Genomic DNA, 18,974 nt, shown 5'->3' with positions numbered 1-18,974 from the left:
ACCTCTCAATTTGCATTAGGTATCTTAGGGGTGGGGTGGCCTCTCAGTGCCACCAGACTGCTTTGAAGGACACATTTGTTGCCCTCCTTACATAATCCAGTTTGCACCAGTTCAGGAACCCCCGGTTCCTGCTCTAGCGCAAAACTACACAAAGGACAGGGGAGTGACCACCTCCCTGTCCAGCTCCTCCCCTAGGGAGGTGCACAGAGCTCTGCCAGGGGCCCACTTGATTCTGCCATCTTGGAAACAAGATGTGCAGAGGCCCCTGAGAGCATCTGACTAGTTAGGCCAGGTAGATGATGTAAGGAAATGCCTTCCTTGGCATGGATACCCCCTGACGTTTTGCCTTTTATTGATGCCAGTTATGATTGAAAGTGTGCTGGGACCCTGCTAACCAGGCCCCAGCACCAGTGTTCGTTCTCTAAACTGTACCTTTGTTTCCACAATTGACACAGCCCTGGCACACAGATAAGTCCCTTGTAAATGGTACTCCTGGTACCAAGGGCCCTGTGGCCAGGGCAGGTCTCTAAGGTCTGCAGCATGCCTTATGCCACCCTGGGGACCCCTCACTCAGCACATGCACACTGCCACACAGCTTTTGTGTGATGATGGGGAGAAAATGACTAAGTCGACATGGCACTCCCCTCAGAGTGCCATGCCCACCTCTCACTGCCTGTGGCATAGGTAAGTCACCCCTCTAGCAGGCCTTACAGCCCTAAGGCAGGGTGCACTATACCACCGGTGAGGGCATAAGTGCATGAGCACTATGCCCCTATAGTGTCTAAGCAAAACCTTAGGCATTTTAAGTGCAGGGTAGCCATACAGAGTATATGGTCTGGGAGTCTGCCAAATATGAACTCCACAGTTCCATAATGGCTACACTGAAGTCTGGGAAGTTTGATACCAAACTTCTCAGCACAATAAATGCACACTGATGCCAGTGTGGGATTTATTGTAAAATACACCTAGAGGGCATCTTAGAGATGCCCCTTGAATACCAGTCTGACTCCTAGTGCTAGACTGACCAGTTTCTGCCAGCCTGCCACAACCAGACGAGTTTCTGGCAACAGGGGGTAGAGTGCCTTTGTCACTCTGTGGCCAGGAACAAAGCCTGAACTGGTTGGAGGTGCTTCTCACGTCCCCATGCAGGAACTGTAACACCTGGCGGTGCCTTTTGTTACAGTACCTCAGGGAATCCCAGCTAGTGGGGATGCCCGCCCCTCCGGCCACTGCCCCCACTTTTGGCGGCAAGGCTGGAGGAGATAATGAGGAAAACAAGGTGGAGCCACCCACCAGTCAGGACAGTCCCTAATGTGCCCTGAGCTCAGGTGACTCCTGCCTTTAGAAATCCTCCATCTTGAGATTGGAGGATTCCACCAATAGGAATAGGGATGTGCCCCCCTTTCCTCAGGGAGGAGGCACAAAGAGGGTGTACCCACCCTCCAGAACAGTAGCCATTGGCTACTGCCCCCAGACCTAAACACACCCCTAAATATAGTATTTAGGGGCAACCCTGAACCCAGCAAACCAGATTCGTGCAACCTCCACAAAGAAGGGCGACTGCTGACCTGAAAGCCCTGCAGAAACGACAGAGACACAAGCAGACTTGGCCCCAGACGTACCGGCCTGTCTCCAGACTCAAAGAATCTGCACAGCAACACATCTGAGAGGGACCAGCGACCTCTGAGGACTCAGAGGACTGCCCTGAACCTGAAGGACCAAGAAACTCAGGTTTACACAAACAATCACACAAAACACACCCTTAGCGGCACAGGGGCGGCCGGGTGCAGTGTGCAAAGTGGGTTTGTTATAGAAAGCAATGGAGGGACCCAGTGGTCACCTAGGCGATGCAGGCAGGGCACATCAAGGCTTCTCGGGCCAGCCACCGACTGGGCTAGGAAGAGGGCCGCTTGCTGCTCACTCCTGGACTGAAAGGTGGTTCCTCTCGGTCCTGGAGGCTGCGGGTGCAATGGTCCAGGCGTCGGGTTCCTTGTTACCAGGCAGTCGCGTCATGGGGAACCTCTGGATCCTCTCTGCAGGCATCGCTGTGGGAGTGCATGGGGGTCGACTCGGGGTACTCACGCAGTCGTAGTCGCCTGGGAGTCCTCTCTTCGGTGTTTGTTGTCCTGAACTCGAGTTGGGGGCATCGGGTGCAGTGTGTGAAGACTCACGCTTCTGGCGGGAGGCTAGAGTATCTTTAAAGTTGGTTTCTTGTTGTTGTTTTTGAACAGAGCTACTGTTCTCAGGAGGTTCTTGGTCCTTTAGGTGCAGGTCAGTCCTCTGAGTCCTCAGAGGTTGATAGTCCCGCTGGATGCGTCGCTGTATAGGTTATTTGAGTCTGGAGACAGGCCGGTAGGGCTGAGGCCAGGTCCTGTCTAATAGGCTTTCAGGTCAGCAGTCCTTATTCTTTCTTCAGGTTGCAGGAATCTGATTTCCTGGGTTCAGGGTCACTCCTAAATACTCAATTTAGGGGTGTGTTTAGGTCTGGGGGGCAGTAGCCAATGGCTACTGTCCTGGAGGGTGGCTACACCATCTTTGTGCCTCCTCCCTGAGGGGAGGGGGGCACATCCCTATTCCTATTGTGGGAATACTCTAAAACAAGATGGAGAATTTCTTAAGGAAGGGGTCACCTCAGCTCAGGACACCTTAGGGGCTGTTCTGACTGGTGGGTGACTCCTCTTTGTTTTTCTCATTATCTCCTCCGTTCTTGCTGCCAAAGTGGGGGCTGTGTCCAGAGGGGCAGGCATCACCACTAGCTGGAATGTCCTGGGGTGCTGTAACAACAGGCATGAGCCTTTGAGGCTCACCGCCAGGTGTTACAGTTCCTGCAGGGGGAGGTGAGAAGCACCTCCACCCAGTGCAGGCTTTGTTCCTGGCCACAGAGTGACAAAGGCACTCACCCTATGTGTCTAGAAACACATCTGGTTGTGGCAGGCTGGCAGGAACTGGTCAGCCTAACACTAGGAATCGGACTGGTATACAGGGAGGATCTCTAAGATGCCCTCTGTGTGCATTTTTAAATAAATCCCATACTGGCATCAGTGTGGTTTTATTGTGCTGAGAAGTTTGATACCAAACTTCCTAGAATTCAGGGTAGCCATTATGGACCTGTGGAGTTCGTATTTGACAGACTACCAGACCATATACTCTTTAATGCTACCCTGCACTTACAATGTCTAAGATTTGGCTTAGACTCCGTAGGGGTATAGTGCCCATGCAGCTGTGCCCTCACCTGTGGTATAGTGCACCCTGCCTTAGGGCTGTAAGGCCTGCTAGAGGGGTGACTTACTTATGCCACAGGCAGTGGGATATGGGCATGGCATTTTGAGGGGAATGCCATGTGGATTTAGTCATTTTCTCCACACCAGCACACACAAGCTGTGAGGCAGTGTGCATGTGCTGAGTGAGGGGTCCCCAGGGTGGCATAATACTTGATGCAGACCTTACAGACCTTCCCTGGCCACAGGGCCTAGGTACCAGGGGTACCACTTACAAGGGACTTATCTGTGTGCCAGGTCTGTGCCAATTGTGGAGACAAAGGTACAGTTTAGGGAAAGAACACTAGTGCTGGGGCCTGGTTATCAGGATCCCAGCACACTTTCAATCATAACTAGCATCAACAAAAGACAAAAAGTTACGGGGTAACCATGCCATGAGAGGCATTTTCCTACAATAGTCATGCTGGAGGAGCTGCCTGGCTTGATCATAGAGTTACTGTGCACTGATCCCTAGAGATGTTAGGTGAAATTTTTAGTTAGAATGGTCAGGAGGGAAGTACGGGTGTCTCAAGCACAAGCCATGACACAAACTCCCTGTGTGCCAGTAAGTTACCAAAACGTTTCCTTGAAGTTCAGACCCTCCGCTATGGCAGAGGAGCATCACCCCGCTGCTGAAAGTCAGCAGAAAAATAATATGATGATATTATTTGGTATTATCATTTTATTTCTCACTTCTTCCTTGGCCAGTCTACCGAGTGTAGGGCGGGCCATCCTCATCACCAGGTGAGGAGGAGTATTGTGCACTCTGAGTGCGCATGTATGTTTGGCTGGCCGTCCTAGGTCAGCCAAACCGACATGCACACTTCGAACTCTCCTCCCGGGCTGTGTTGCACAGCCCGAAGCGAATAAACAGTGCAGGCTCCCAGTCCCCAGCTGAACGGCATTTCAGCCCACTCAGACCAATCCAGGCTCTTCTCTCATGCTGGGCAACAGCATGTGAAAAGCGTCTGGATTGGGTGGGGAGAGAAGAAACAGAGATGCACAGAGGTGATGAGGAACACTATATGCCGCGATATGCGGCAGGTAAGTGTTTTTTGATTATTATTATTATCCCCATCCCTCCATGCAAAACCCCTCCCCCACCACCTGTTATTGCCAGCAGCCCCCGCTGCATTTCCTCCAGAGATACTACAGGATGTGGATAACAGTTAGCGGTCCTTACAAGTGTTACACATAAACCTAGGTGAAAGTACCTGGTCACAAGAAGGTTTTTTGCTTGATATTAGACTATATGTTTCAGCAAAACCCTGTTGTTTTGGCCCAAGGAAGTAGGAACTGGACCATGTACACAATGAGAATTGAAGTCTCAACCTTTTGAATAAAAATCCGGAAGTCTTTTTGATTTGAAAGGAGAAATTGATCCCAGCTTTTATTCTGCACACAGATATTCTGAATTCTCTGCTCATCGAAGGACCGAGCCAATTTCCCTTACTGGGTATAGTTCTGGTGACCACGTGTCTGTTGCTCCAGTGACTCATAGCAAATGTACCAGGACGTCAATCCTAGCTCCTCCTAAGGGTAATTACTGTAATAGTATCAACCTGATCAGGGAGGCTACTATCCTGACTTATAAGCTGGATTGCTGAGTGGGTTGTGTCTGTTTCACTATCCAAATGACTTTCTACCTCATTGTTAGTGTATTGAACTAAGTCCTTGCGCTTGGAAGTTAGAAATCTGACCTCTGCGACTCTAGGTGCCGACACAACCCCCTAGAATTTGTGACACTGTGGCATTTGAGAAGGAGGTTGCTATCCTGTCAGTGAGTGAGGAAAAAGTCTTATAATCATTATGTTTTCTATTCCTTTTCTTTAATTGTATGTGTTTTTTTTAATGTAGTTGTAGGTTTCAAATATAAATAGATATTTATTTGTGTTGTTGTTCATTGTAATTTGATAATTTGTTTTTCAGTGTGAATTTTTTCCAGTGATTTCTTTTTAAATAATTAACAATGTTTCATGGAAACTGATAACTTTACTTTTCATGTATTATTTTTAACCAATAGGCAAAGTTTCACATAATGTACGGTAAGTAAAGGAAAGGCTTCCAGGGCTTTGCTACTAATTGTTTATTCAACAATGAACCGATCCAATATATATTCCAAACAGGGTGCAGTGAGATAGCGGAGAACTTTGTATCAGAGACTCAAGACAGGGTCATTCAGAGCTAATGTTCCTTCGCTGAAGGCTATAGAGAAGATATATCAGCCTTCACTCTCTGGCTCATCTTCCTGCCTGCTGACGCAGTTTACAGTAGCAGACACTGTTATTTTGCTGAGCTTTAGTTCTATTGTTCAGAAAAGGTATATGGGTGTAAACATCTCTGAAACTCAAAGTAGAGTACTTTTGGTGCTATGTTTAACTTAGTTGGCTGAGAGTAGGATGAGATTGGAAATGTTGTTGTGTAGAAGCTAATGACACCATAACAACATAATGTTATTGTAAGAAGCTGGCTCTCTATGTTGTGCACTAAAACGTAGTACACTGTGCAGGAAGTCCAGTGAATCCGCAATTAATATTGCAGAGGCAAAGGTAGATAGAACTAATGCTCTGTTTGTGGTAGTGTGGGTGAGCAGTTAGGCAGAGGGTAGTGCTAAGCATTTGTTGTACTCACAGAGTCAATAAATGAGACACACACTCAAAGAATAAATCTAAAACAAATTTCGAAAAATATTCCTTTTTAGGTATGTTTCAAACCCAAGAAATCAGGTAAGTAGATCTTTAAGCATAACTACTTTACAGTTTTCAAAAATAGACAGTGCAATTTTCAGAGCTGTCTCAAGGTTATCCTATAGGAAAACATTGTTTAGAAAACACAGGGTTAACGACTTACGAAGCCAATCTAATAGAGTTAAGGTAAGTATTGGGCACTGATCAGAACCACAGCAACTTGTCACACCGGGTGGCCCCTGGGGCGACTGGGTGCAGGGCTTCAGTAAGGTGTTGGGTGCCCAATGGTTTCCTATGGGAGTTTGACCCTGTGACACACAGGCTGCCGGCTCTTGGTGGGAGGCCAGTCAGGGACAACAAACAGGTAGGTTGTAGACTTGGGGTGCTTGGAACATAGGTGCCCCTTTGGGCCTCTTCTCCTGTGCCCAGGTTTTGACGGATGTAGGGATGTCTTTCATGCCAGGTTTTCACGTCCAAGAGCACTCATGATCAGCGGGTCCTGTGTGCTGAGGCTCCAGGTGTCGTGGGAGAGTCTGGAAGGGGTGGACCCATTGTGGACTCAAGCTCTTAGGAGCCGGGGGATGTCGTTGGTACTGATGACCCACCTAAGCTGGTGTCAGAGGTCATGGGTGCAGTGGTTGCAGGAGGTGTCAAATTTTCTCTCTCCACAAGCCTGTGGGAGAGCCTGTCTGTGTGCAGAGGTCGCAGGTGTCTCAGGAGAGTCCAAGATGTGTGAGACCACACTGGACTCAGTCTCTGGGCAACTGGGGATCCGGTTTGGCACAAGCGCTTTTGTGGTGGCCGAACCAGGCAGGACCAGTCAGCCAACATGCTAGTAGCTGGTAGGTTTTCACAGGGCATATTTTAATAAATCCATCACTGGGGTCAGTGAGGGTTTAGTATTCTGAGATGTTTGATACCAATCATCCCAGGGTTCAGAGAAGCCATCATGTAACTGTAGAACTTGTAATGACCAGTGTCCAGCACATGCATTGAAAATGGCTTCCCTGTGCACTTACTATGCCTCAGATTCGACAGAGACATAGCAGGGACATATCTGCTCATACATATATGCCCTCATGTGCTTTGATGCACCCAGCTTTAGGGGTGACTTATACCTGGCACATGCAGTTATAGGGGACCCGGCACACAGGGGTGTGTGACAGGTGGCGGTTTCAATTTAGCCTACACCAGCACACGCAGTCCGCAATGGCAGCACTTGTGTGAATTTGGTGAGGGGTCTCTGGGCTTGGCACAACTGGTGCTGCAGCCCTCCGAGGCCTTAGTATCCCAGGCCCTAGGTACCAGAGGCACCATTTATTAGGGACTTACAATGGTAGCTAAATAGTTTCCCAATTGTGCAAAACAACTGTGCGGTTTTGGGGAAAGAGATCTGGCACTGGGGACCTGGTCAGCAGGGACCCAGTGCACTAAGTCAAAGCTACATCAGAAACTAGACAAAAAGTGTGGGCTAACCATGTCAAAAGGGGTAGTTTCTAACAGTTACAATATTTGTTATTATTCACACTCAGTACAGATATCATTGCCATTGTTTTACTTGCTTTTATAATAGTTACGAATCATATTGTACCCACTAGGATAGGATTTTGTACTTAAATACATCTACAAATATATTGTTGGTTTCATAGTGTTCTTGGTTGTGCCTTTTCATGATAAGTCATAGGATTGATTGTTTTGTAGCAGGCATCTCACTCAAGTAATGCTTAGTGGATTGGGGGATGGTTGCAGTCCACCTGGCTTTCTATCTCAGGTTGGCACATTTCCAAAGTCCTTGGTGTCCAAAAGGCTGGAAAACCTAACTCCAGAAAATATGCGTAGGTGTGGTGCCAGTGTGAAAAGTTATTATGTCAGCTTCAGAAGCAGTTTTGGCTCCCCCCACTTGGCATGAGGGTGCCCGTTAGGTAATAATGGGAAACAGATTACTCACTGAGTAGCAGTCACCATAAAGGCAACTTTATAATTCTACTACTTAGTCTTCCCCTTAGATCTGTGATGCACAGAATTAGGGTGGAACTCACATCACTTGAGCAGTCAGTGATATTACGAGGTAGAAATTAATTTCAAGAGCAGTGACTTACACAGCTCTACTATAAAATTTAATGTTGCACATGGCCTTCTGATAGAGAATTTTAGCCGCAGATTCCTTACCTTAGGTTATTTTCCAAGCACAAGACTGGATCTGGAAAATCTTGAGCAGTGCCTCTGTATGGCGGTAGGTGGTTCCGATCATGTCCGGATTGGCCTTGCCAGATGTGACGTGTGGTACGTATATAAGTGCCTCCCCAAAGCACTGACATTAGTTCTTTTCTTTCCATGGCATCAGCGCAGGTCCAGATGAGCTACTTCAGTCATTTTTAACTGCTTTTTAAAACCTTTTGTTGAACCTATCTGATAGAGACTTCTAGCTGTAGATTCCCTACCATCTTTTTATCCCCAGGCATGAGACTGGCTCTGGAAGGTTTTTGAGCAGTACCTCTACCAATCGGTAGGTGTCGTCATTCAGGTTGGCAGCGGTGGCGTCTGACCTAGAAATGGCACGCACTGTGCCTATAAAGGTGCCACCGAAACACGCTGACATAAGTTCTTTTCTTTCTGCACAATTAAACACAGATCTGGAGAGAGCTACCTCCAGTCATTTTTTGACGTACCTTTTTTCGAAATTTTGTCGAGCCATTTTTCTAAACTGTGCTACGGATATTCCCAAGAAATGAGGTGTGCTTATGCCCTATGGCTCCTGTCGCAGGCAGATGCCTATGACAGACCCTATCTGGTGTGTCTTTGGTGCTTGAGCTGGACCACGACTCCAAGTCTTGCAAGGACTGCTGTGCCAAGAGCAGTCTTCGAAGTTCTTTGTCACCCGGTGCTGGTTACCTCCATGATGCTTCATTCGATGCTGTTAGTCCATCCCCTTTTTAGAAATCCCATCACCAATGCCACCATCTTTAGACCAGCTGACGGAGCACCACCTCTCCCTGCTCCGTTAGGAAGTACAGGCTCTTTTGGTCATAGGAGGCATTGAGAGGGTGCCAGCATCAGAAGTAGGTTGCGGTTGCTATTCCTACTACTTTCTGGGGCTCAAAAAGGACAGAGACTGCCTCCTTATTCTAGCTCTGAGCCCTCTCAATTTCTTTCTAAAGAAGGAAAGTTCAGGATGCTCACATTTGCTCAAGTTCTGTCTGCTTCCAGCCTTGGAGGTTGGATAGTAGCGCTTAACTTGCAGGATGCCGAGCATTATCAGTTTGCCGTGTTCGCCTTTGGCCTTACCAGCACCCCTTGGGTGTTCACTCAGATGTTGGCGTTTTTTACAGCACATCTGCAGAGTTCAGGGTTCCATTCTTCCCCTACTTCGACAACTGGCTGTTGAAGGCTGGCTCACCACAGGCTTTCTTCTCCCACCTCCAGGCTATGGGAGACTGTCTGCATTTGCTGGGGTTCACTATCAACGTGCTAAAGTCACACCTGACTCCCTCTCAGATGCTCCCTTTCATTGGAGTTGTACTGGACAAGGTGCAGTTTCTTTGCTTAATTATCAGAGTGGCAAGCCAAAGATGCTCAATCTATGATACCAATGTTTCCGCCTCTATCCTGGAATTCAGTGAGACTGACTCTGAGGCTGCTGAGCCTCATGGCCTCCTGCATCTTTCTTGTGACACATGCCGTCCGGCATAGGACGGCTCTGCATTGGAACCTGAAGTTCCAGTGGGCTCAGCATCAGGGAATCTCGACATGATCCACATCTCAGGAGGGAACAGCAAAAGATCTGCAGTGGTGGCTAACAAACCTCGATTGGGTCAGTGGCAGACCTCTCTCTCTTCCCCAACCAGATATGACAGTAGTGACAGATGCATCCATCCTGGGATGGGGCGGCCACCTGGGAGAGGTGGAGATCAGAGGACTTTGGTCTCTAGCGGAATACGGACTTCACATCAACCTGTTGGAGCTCCAGGCGATCTGATTGGCATTGAAAGCCTTTCTACTCTCAATCAAGGGAAGGCTACTGCAACTGTTAACAGACAACACTACTGTCATGTGGTATCGCAACAAACAGGGTGGGGTGAGGATGTGGGTCCTTTGACAAGAGGCTGTGTGCCTCTGGAGATGGCTGGAACATCAGGACATACACCTTGATTGCACACGAGAGTTCCGGGGGGGATGACCAACTCTTTGTCAGGTATTGCTGAGCGAAGAAAAGACGGGACGTGCCGAAGTTAACCTTCTCCAGATGGATTGTGCTCTGCATTAAAATCTGCTGCGCATTGGCAAAGAAGCAACCCCCTGAGGGCTTGCGTGCTAGCTCCACCAGAGCTAAAGCTGCAACCACTGCATTAGTATGCGGAGTTCCGGTCCTTGACATCTGTCAGGCAGAAGAGTAGGCTTCTTGCCACCTGTTCACAAAGCCCTACTGTCTGGACAGTCGGGTCTGTCTGGATGCACTTTGCCCATTCGGTCCTGCAGGGCTTTCTTGTGTGAAATTGGTCCGCAAACCTAGCTGCGGGGGTAGTATTGCTTGGGTATCTATTTTAAGGTGAGAAATTTGCATGTAGAAGTCTATATCAGATGAACTTGTTCCTTGCCTTCGGTAACGCATTATCTGGAAGAGACTCATCTAGCCACTGATTCCTTACCGACCATCCCATCCTCCCCGTTCTGTGAACTGATTTCTAGGGGCAGGGTTTCCCCCTTACAGGGCCCTAGTTTTTCCACACCAGTGGTCAGTGTTCTTCGTGACTCTGCACTTCCGATGTGGAAAGCCACTAAAAGAAATTGATGTCAGCATGCCTATATGGAACACCGCCTGTCTCTCGTGCGGCAGAGACAACAGCGCACAGGGGGTACTGCTCACAAAAACATTTCCAGATCCAGTCTGATGCCTAGGAATGATTCTAGGATAAGAAATCTGTGGCTTGATAGTCTCTACCTGTTAAGGCGTTATTAAAGATAAGTCTCCTGCATCCTGCTGGTACAACATGCCTGCTGGCATGTGTGGTCTGTGCAGTGGGACCTAAAGTCCCAGAGGGCACAGCATCAGGGGAACCTCTGTGACCTGGTCCAGATAGCAGAGAGAACTGCAAAATACCTGCAGTGGTAGCTAAGAAACTGATTGGATCAGTGGCAGACACCTCTCCTTTCTCCACCCAGATCTCACAGTGGTGACAAATGGGTCACTCCTGAGTTGTGGCGGCCATCTGGGAGAGGTGGAGATCAGACCACTCTACTCTGCAGCAGAGACTCAGCTCCATCTTGTTGGAGTTGAGTGATTTGTTTGGCATTAAAGGCCTTTTTCTCATCAATAAAGGGAAGGCTGGTTCAGGTGTTTACCGTCACCACCATATGCCACTGTGTGGTACCGCAGCAAACGGGGTGGGGTTAGAGACCACGTGCCAGGAGGTCTGGCATCTCTGGACATGACTGGAACTTTAATACATTTTCTTGGTTGTGCAACACCTGGCGGGGTTTTCGGAACACCTGGTCGGACAAGCTCAGCCATTGATGCCACCCAGTCACAAATGCGTCTGCATCCGGAGTTAGTGAAAGTTCTCCACTAATGGAGAGAACCTTGGTTTAAACTGTTCACCATCGCTGAGAGAGCGCAAAGTCAGCAATTCTGTACGTTGAAGTTTCCAAGACAGCTGTCACTCGGAGAAGCATTTTCTGTTGAGTGGGGCTCAGGGCTCCTGTACACCTTCCTACCGCTACCACTCATGCCCATAGTTCTGAAGATCATCAGGACAGACCGGGCCTAAGACATCCTTGTGGCTCCGCATTGGACACAGAGAGTATGGTATTCTGAACTCTGGAACATGAGCAGCGGTCCTCCCATCAGGCTGCCCCTTCGGGAGGATCTCATATTGCACCACCAGGGCAGTGTTCTGCATCCGAACCTGCGCACGCTCTGCCTTCATGCTTGGAGATCGAGCAGTGACTGTTTTCGATCTTCCTCCTGAAGTCTGTGAGGTCATCTTGACAGCCAGGCTTCCCTCCATAAAGACCATATATGCTGCCCTTGGGACAATTTTGTGGCTTGGTGCACTGACACAAACATGTTGACCCTCTATCCTCACCCTTGTCCGAAGTGTTATTGTTTGTTTTGTCTTTAGCAAGGCCTTGGGCTGGGCACAGTTAAGGGGTATTTTTCAGCCATCTCCGCTTTCTTGCAGTGGCTTAGATCAACCTTCCCCGTTCAACTCCCTTGTAATACACTTTCTAAAGGGCCTCCAACATGTGTTTTCAACCCAAACCTTTTGTTATGCTTCAATGAGACCTTACTTAGCTTCTAATTTTCTTAATGTGTTCACCTTTTGAAACCCATGCATAGTTCCACCCCTAAGACTCCTGATGATAAAGACAGTCTTCCTGGTGACAATCACATTGGCCATGAGGGTCAGCTTTTAGGTAACCCTCCGTACTGTTACCAAGACAGATTGGTTCATCTTACCCCTGCCTTTTTTTGTCAAAGATGGTGGCACCGTTCCATATCGGTCAAAGCATCACTCTGCTTACCTTCTTTTCTCTGCCTCTCTGCTACGAAGAAGGACAAAATCCACCGCTTGGAACCCCAAAAAAGTGTTGTCAATCTACATCAGTCGCACCAAAGAGCATCAGGTGGAGGATCAGCTCTTTGTTGGGTTCATTGGAGCGAAGAGGTGAAAAGCAGTGCTGAAACAGACCACCTTCAGATGGACTGTACTTTACATTAAGATCTGATATGCGTTCGCAAAAGGAACCCCCCTGAGGGCTTGCTGGCTTATTCCAGCAGGGACAAAACTGCGACCACTTAATTAGCTTGCTTAGTCCTCAGAATCCCTGCCTTGGATATCAGCCAGGCTGCAACCTGGGTCTGCTTTCACCGTTCACCAAACATGGGACCCCTCTGGGTCTTTGGCATCAGTTCTAAGGTAAGGTATCTGCAACTAGAAGTCTATCAGATTAGTAATGCCTTGCCTTCGGTAACACCTTAGCTGATAGAGACTTTGTCTAGCGACTGGTTGCTTACTTACCATCCCAACCTACTTGTAGGTCCCTGTAGGCCCTTAGTAGTTACATGTAGGAAAATGGCTCCCTGTTGCAGTTACCACCCACTTTTTGCCTGACATTGATGCTGACTTGACTAAGAAGTGTGCTGGGACCCTGCTAATCAGGCCCCAGCACCAGTGTTCTTTCACTAAAATGTACCATTGTTTCTACAATTGGCACACCCCTGGCACACAGATAAGTCCCTTGTAAAAGGTACCATTGGTACCAAGGGCCATGTGTCCAGGGAAGGTCCCTAAGGGATGCAGCATGTGTTGTGCTTCCCTAAGGAACCCCTCACCTAACACATGCACACCGCCATTGCAGATTGTGTGTGTGGTGGGGAGAAAAGGGCAAAGTCGACATGGCATCCCCCTCAGGGTGCCATGCCCACAGAACACTGCCTGTGGCATAGGTAAGTCACCCCTCTAGCAGGCCTTACAGTCCTAAGGCATGGTGCACTATACCACAGGTGAGGGCATAGCTGCATGCGCAATATGCCCCTACAGCAGTGATCTCCAAATGTTTTAATGCTGCACCCCCACCCCAGTTGAAAAATAAAAATTATTGGGCCCCCATCAGAAGTTTTCACAATTATTTTATAAAGATGACAATGTTTAAATATGTCTAGAACTAAGTAAACATTGCAGTTAAATACTGGTACCTTTTTAAAAATGCAATAACATTCTGCTTAAAACAAAGCCTTTTTATCTGTATAATGCTTCTTTTGGCCAGAGCCTGGTGCCCCCCTTGGGATCACTTCAGGCCCCCCTTACGGGGGCTCGCCCCCCAGTTTGAAGACCTCTGCCCTACAGTGTCTTAAGTCCATTCTTAGATATTGTAAGTGCAGTGTGGCCATATTAAGTATAAGGTCTGGGAGTTTGTCAAAAACACTGAATACTGATGCCAATGCTGGATTTATAAAAAAAAAAAATGCACACAGAGGGCATCTTAGAGATGCCCCGTGTATTTTACCCAATCCTTCAGACGAATTGGGGTAAGAGCCTTTGTGCTCTCTGAGGCCAGAAACAAAGCCTGCACTGGGTGGAGGTGCTTCACACTTCCCCCTGAAGGAACTGTAACACCTAGCAGTGAGCCTCAAAGGCTCAGGCTTCGTGTTACAATGCCCCAGGCACTCCAGCTAGTGGAGAAGCCCGCACCAGGACACAGACCCCACTTTTGGCGGCAAGTCCGGAGGAGATAATGAGAAAAACAAGGAGTCACCTACCAGTCAGGACAGCCCCTAAGGTGTCCTGAGCTGAGGTGACCCCTGCCTTAAGAAATCTTCCATCTTTGTTTTGTAGGATTATCCCAATAGGAATAGGTATGTGCCCTCCTCCCCTCAAGGAGGAGACACAAAGCGGGTGTAGCCATCCTCAGGGACAGTAGCCATTGGCTTCTGCCCCCAGACCTAAACACCCCCCTAAAGTGAGTATTTAGGGGCGACCCTGAATCCAGATTATCAGATTCCTGCAACCTACAACAAGAAGGACTGCTGACCGGAAAGCCCGCAGTGACGTCGGAGACGACAACTGACTTGGCCCCAGCCCTACAAGCCTCTTTCCAGACTCAAAGAACCTGCACAGCGACGCATCCAGTGGGACCAGCGACCTCTGAGGACTCAGAAGACTGCCCTGCACCCAAAAGACCAAGAACCTCCTGAGAACAGCGACACTGTTCAGGAACAGCAACAAACTTGCAACAAAGAAACAACTTTAAAGAGACTCTCAGTTCTCGCCAGAAGCGTGAGTCTTCACACTCTGCACATGACGCCCCCGGCTCGAGTTTGGAAAAACCAACACTGCAGGGAGGACACCCAGGCGACTCTGACGACGTGGACACCCTGAGTCGAACTCCCTGCACTGCCACGGCGACGCCTGCATAGAGGAGCCAGAGGCTCCCCCTGACCGCGACAGCCTGGTAACAAAGGAACCCGACGCCTGGACCAAGCACTGCACCCGCAGCCCCCAGGAGTGAGAGGAACCACCTACCAGTGCAGGAGTGACCAGCAGGCGGCCCTAATCCTAGCCCAGTCGGTGGGTGGCCTGAGAAGCCCCTCTGTGCCCTGCCTGCATCGCCAGAGTGACCCCCGAGTGTTTTCAATAACAAACCCGATGCCTACTTTGCACACTGCACCCGTCCGCCCTTGTACAGCTGAGGGTGTGTTTTGTGTGCTTGTGTGGTCACCTTGTCCCCCCCACCCAAATCCAAGTGCTCTACAAAACCCCCCTGGTCTGCTCCCCAAAGACGTAGATACTTACCTGCTAGCAGACTGGAACCAGAGCACCCCTGTTCTCCATAGGTGCCTATATGTTTTGGGCCCTCCTTTGACCTCTGCACTTGACCGGCCCTGTGTTACTGGTGCTGTGGCTTTGGGGTTGCCTTGAACCCCCAACAGTGGGCTGCCTATGCCCAGGAGATTGACTGTGTAAGTGCTTTACTTACCTGCAAAACTAACCAAAACTTACCTCCCCCAGCAACTGTTGATTTTTTTCAGTGTCCACTTTTAAAATAGCTATTTGCCATTTTAACTAAAACTGTGTGTAGTACTGTTTTAAATCAAAGTTCTATACTTACCTGTGTGAAGTACCTTGCATTTTATGTACTTTCCTAAAATATTGAATCGTGTGTTTCTAAAATAAATTAAGAAAATATATTTTTCTATATAAAAACCTATTGGCCTGGAGTTACGTCTTTGAGTGTGTGTTCCTCATTTATTGCCTGTGTGTGTATAACAAATGATTAACACTACCCTCTGATAAGCCTACTGCTCGACCACACTACCACAAAATAGAGCATTGGTATTATCTAATGTTGCCACTATCAACCTCTAAGGGGAACCCTTGGACTCTGTGCACACTATCTCTCACTTTGAGATAGTATATACAGAGCCAACTTCCTACACTACACACTAGTAAAATCTGCTTTCTGATTTGTCTTTGTGCCTCTTGGGTGGAAAAAGTTACGTAAGGAATATGAGGTGGTACCTATGTCACATACGGCATGGATGACACCAATGCAAAGCGATCAGCACCACCTACCAGTGCACAGACATACTGCTCAAGATTTCCTGGAGCCAGTCTGACAACCAGGGAACATTGTAAGGTAAGGAGTGTGTGGTTTGATAAAGTATCTACCAGATTAGGTCTTACTAAGGCAAGTAACTTATTTGTCACTACTTTAAGAATCTCCAGATAACTCTGATGCCTAGAGAAATTTCTTCAGATAAGTTATCTACAGCAAGACTGGGTCCTATTCATATAAATTGTTAAGAGAGCTTACAAAATGTTCCTTGCATTAAGGATATCAATGATGTCACTTCTTTGCAGTCACTGTGTTGCTAACGAAATGTGTAGTAGAGAAATATCAAATATTATTTTTTATTAACAGCATGGTGATCAGAACATTGGCAATAATATGAGTGGCCATGTCGTCCGAAATCCAGGTAACAACATTGTTTGCAAGTTCTCATTATGAATTATTATACATCTATAACGTTTAATTGTGACGGTACAGATTTTAAACCTATATTTTTATTCTCCAGTAAAACATTCAGTAGTTACTTCTATATATGTGTAGCAGAATTGCATTGCTTTGTTTTGTTTCTCATTCTTTTATCCTGCCATTAATAGTTTAGCTTAAGAAGCTTTTATAAAGCACCATATTCCACAAGGAACCACATGAGTTTTGTTTACCTTTTTCCATATGTAATTTGTGATCCTATCTTCAGTTTTCTGCTTATTCCTGCTGAATTATGTGAAAGGGCAAGTGTACATGAAATCAATTATACAAATTAAGGGAAAGATTATCTATAGTTTTTTGATTGGCTGTGGCATCCACCAAAAGTTTATATTTTCTTTTTTAAATGTAAATTATTTAAATGTACCTTTATCTTCATTAGAAAACCACCGCTTCAGAGACTGAGGAATGTAATTATTTGTATTTATTGTAGATTGTAGTTGATTAAAATGGCAGGCATATGCACCAGCACAGTGTTTCCCAACCTGTGGTCCTGGGACCACTGGGGGTCCGCGAAGCCTCCTCAGGGGGTCCGTGATTGCTTGGAAAATTAAATAATATAAACAGATTAGGTTCCCAGCTTTCAGTAATTACTTGGTTGGGGGGAGTGGGTGGTCCCCGGATTCCTGTACTGATTCAGTGGGAGTACCTGGGTTCCAGTAATGATAAAGTGGGGGTCCACATAAATCAAAAGGTTGGGAACCACTGCACTAGCAAACTAGAAAGTTTTTAAACATTGGACAATATTGTGACTTGAGAACGTCATTTAATTCTATTCATATAAACTGTTAAGAGAGTTTACAAAATGTTCCTTGTCAATAAGGAAATCCGTGGTGTCGCCTCTTTGCAGGCACTGTGTTGCCGAAGAAATATATAGTAGAGAAATATCAATTGTGGTTTTCTCTCAATAAATCTTTGTGTTAACATTGACAAACACACCACAAGCTAGGTTACAGGGACCGTTATAGTTTGCAAATAGATAGTTTTTTTTAAATATATAAACATAAAAATTCACTTAAAATACCAAAGGTTAAAGTTAGGCTCACATTTTAAACAAACAAAACCATAAAAATTTACCAGTTATAATTAGTCACCCCAAGTAACTATAACTTGTGCCCTAAGGTAACTATAACTTGCACCCTTGCCATACAGTTTTTTCATCAAAATTTTAACTGCAAATATTATATTGATATTATCAATGATGTTATCAAAGATGTCATGAGGGCTGTAATTTGTGGGTTAATTAGCAGTGCATGGTGAGGGCGTGAGTTATTGTTACCTTAGGGCATCAGAGATATGGTCATACAAAAATATACTTAGCAACAGGGAAGTAAAGGCATAAAATAACATGGGTTCCTAAAAGGGGGGCGAGGAATCCAAACCATATACTCAAAAAGTGGAATGTGAAACTCACTCCCATCCCACATTACCACCCAAGGACCCTTAGGACTGAGGAAGTACTAAAGCCCCAAAGGTAAGCAGGTAGGATTCCCCAGGGACCCATATGCAGAGTAGAAATCTCGGGTCAGTGTCCTTCTGCTAACATGTGGAACTCGCGGTTGAAGATTTCGTGTTTCTGAACCCTTCCCAGAAGACCCAGAGGAAAGCTGTTGAGACAAGAGAGTTGGATAATACCTCCACCCATGGATACCCAGAACAGTGGAGTACCTACACCAGAGAGCCCAGGTGCATAGGGGTAAAGTTGTGTCAAAACCTTCCGCTGAAGTCAATGGGGATCTCGGTTGTTTGGCTGCTGTCGCGACCCATAGACCAGGTCTGTAGAACCCAGGCATGGATTCTAAAAGAAAAGTACCTATGGAAAGAGTGGACAGAGTCCAGACCACCCGGAGGTCCCCAGGCGGTCCAGGAGGGAAATGCCCACCCTTCTCAGTGATGCTTCCTGAGGTGGAATAGGAAGTGCAGCTGTGGAGTCCAGGTGATGCAGGAGGATCCCAGGCATCGTCCACGAGTTGTCCTACTCCAGTCATGAAATTGCAGAGGGGTCAGCAGGGCTGGCAACAAACCTTGACAAATGCAGAGAAGTGTTGCACAGAGTTTGCAGGACTTGTGGGTGTAGGAAGCTGGTCTGGTGTGTGGTGGACACCTATGGTGTTTTCACCTTATACCAGGTCCAGGCAACCCCTATTAGTGAATTAAGACAGTGTCTAGGAAGCCAGGGCTCTCTAGTGGTAGCTGTGGGGGGCAGCCAAGACTTATCTAGGAGGAGTGTAAAGCACTTGCAATACCACAGCAGTCACACATCAACTTATCACACCTGAAAGGAGCCACACAGTGCTACACAAATAAAGGTACTTTATTAACAGTAGCACTGAACTCGATTACTTATATGGTGTCCCCCCAATTTGAGGTAAGTTCACACTAAATATATATATATAGAGAGAGAGAGAGAAGGGAGAAAGAGAGAGAGAGAGAGAGAGAGAGAGAGAGAGAGAGATACACACACACACACAGTAATAGT

At 47.2% G+C, this 18,974-nt stretch overlaps 1 protein-coding gene across 3 annotated transcripts in view; it reads left to right on the top strand.

Annotated features, from left to right (window-relative positions):
* Nucleotides 1-18,974, top strand: part of CHD1 (chromodomain helicase DNA binding protein 1) — a 1,172,453-nt gene that overhangs the window by 1,077,277 nt on the left and 76,202 nt on the right. For all 3 annotated transcript variants that reach the window (XM_069225994.1, XM_069225985.1, XM_069225977.1), the window contains exon 35: nt 16,367-16,421. In XM_069225994.1, coding sequence (XP_069082095.1) covers nt 16,367-16,421 — 55 coding nt within the window. The remainder of the gene's footprint in view (nt 1-16,366; nt 16,422-18,974) is intronic.

This window comes from Pleurodeles waltl, chromosome 1_1 (genome assembly GCF_031143425.1).
Source record: "Pleurodeles waltl isolate 20211129_DDA chromosome 1_1, aPleWal1.hap1.20221129, whole genome shotgun sequence".
Taxonomy (NCBI): domain Eukaryota; kingdom Metazoa; phylum Chordata; class Amphibia; order Caudata; family Salamandridae; genus Pleurodeles; species Pleurodeles waltl.
The sequence above is the reverse complement of the archived record's forward strand: the minus strand, read 5'-3'. Positions and strand labels throughout refer to the sequence as shown.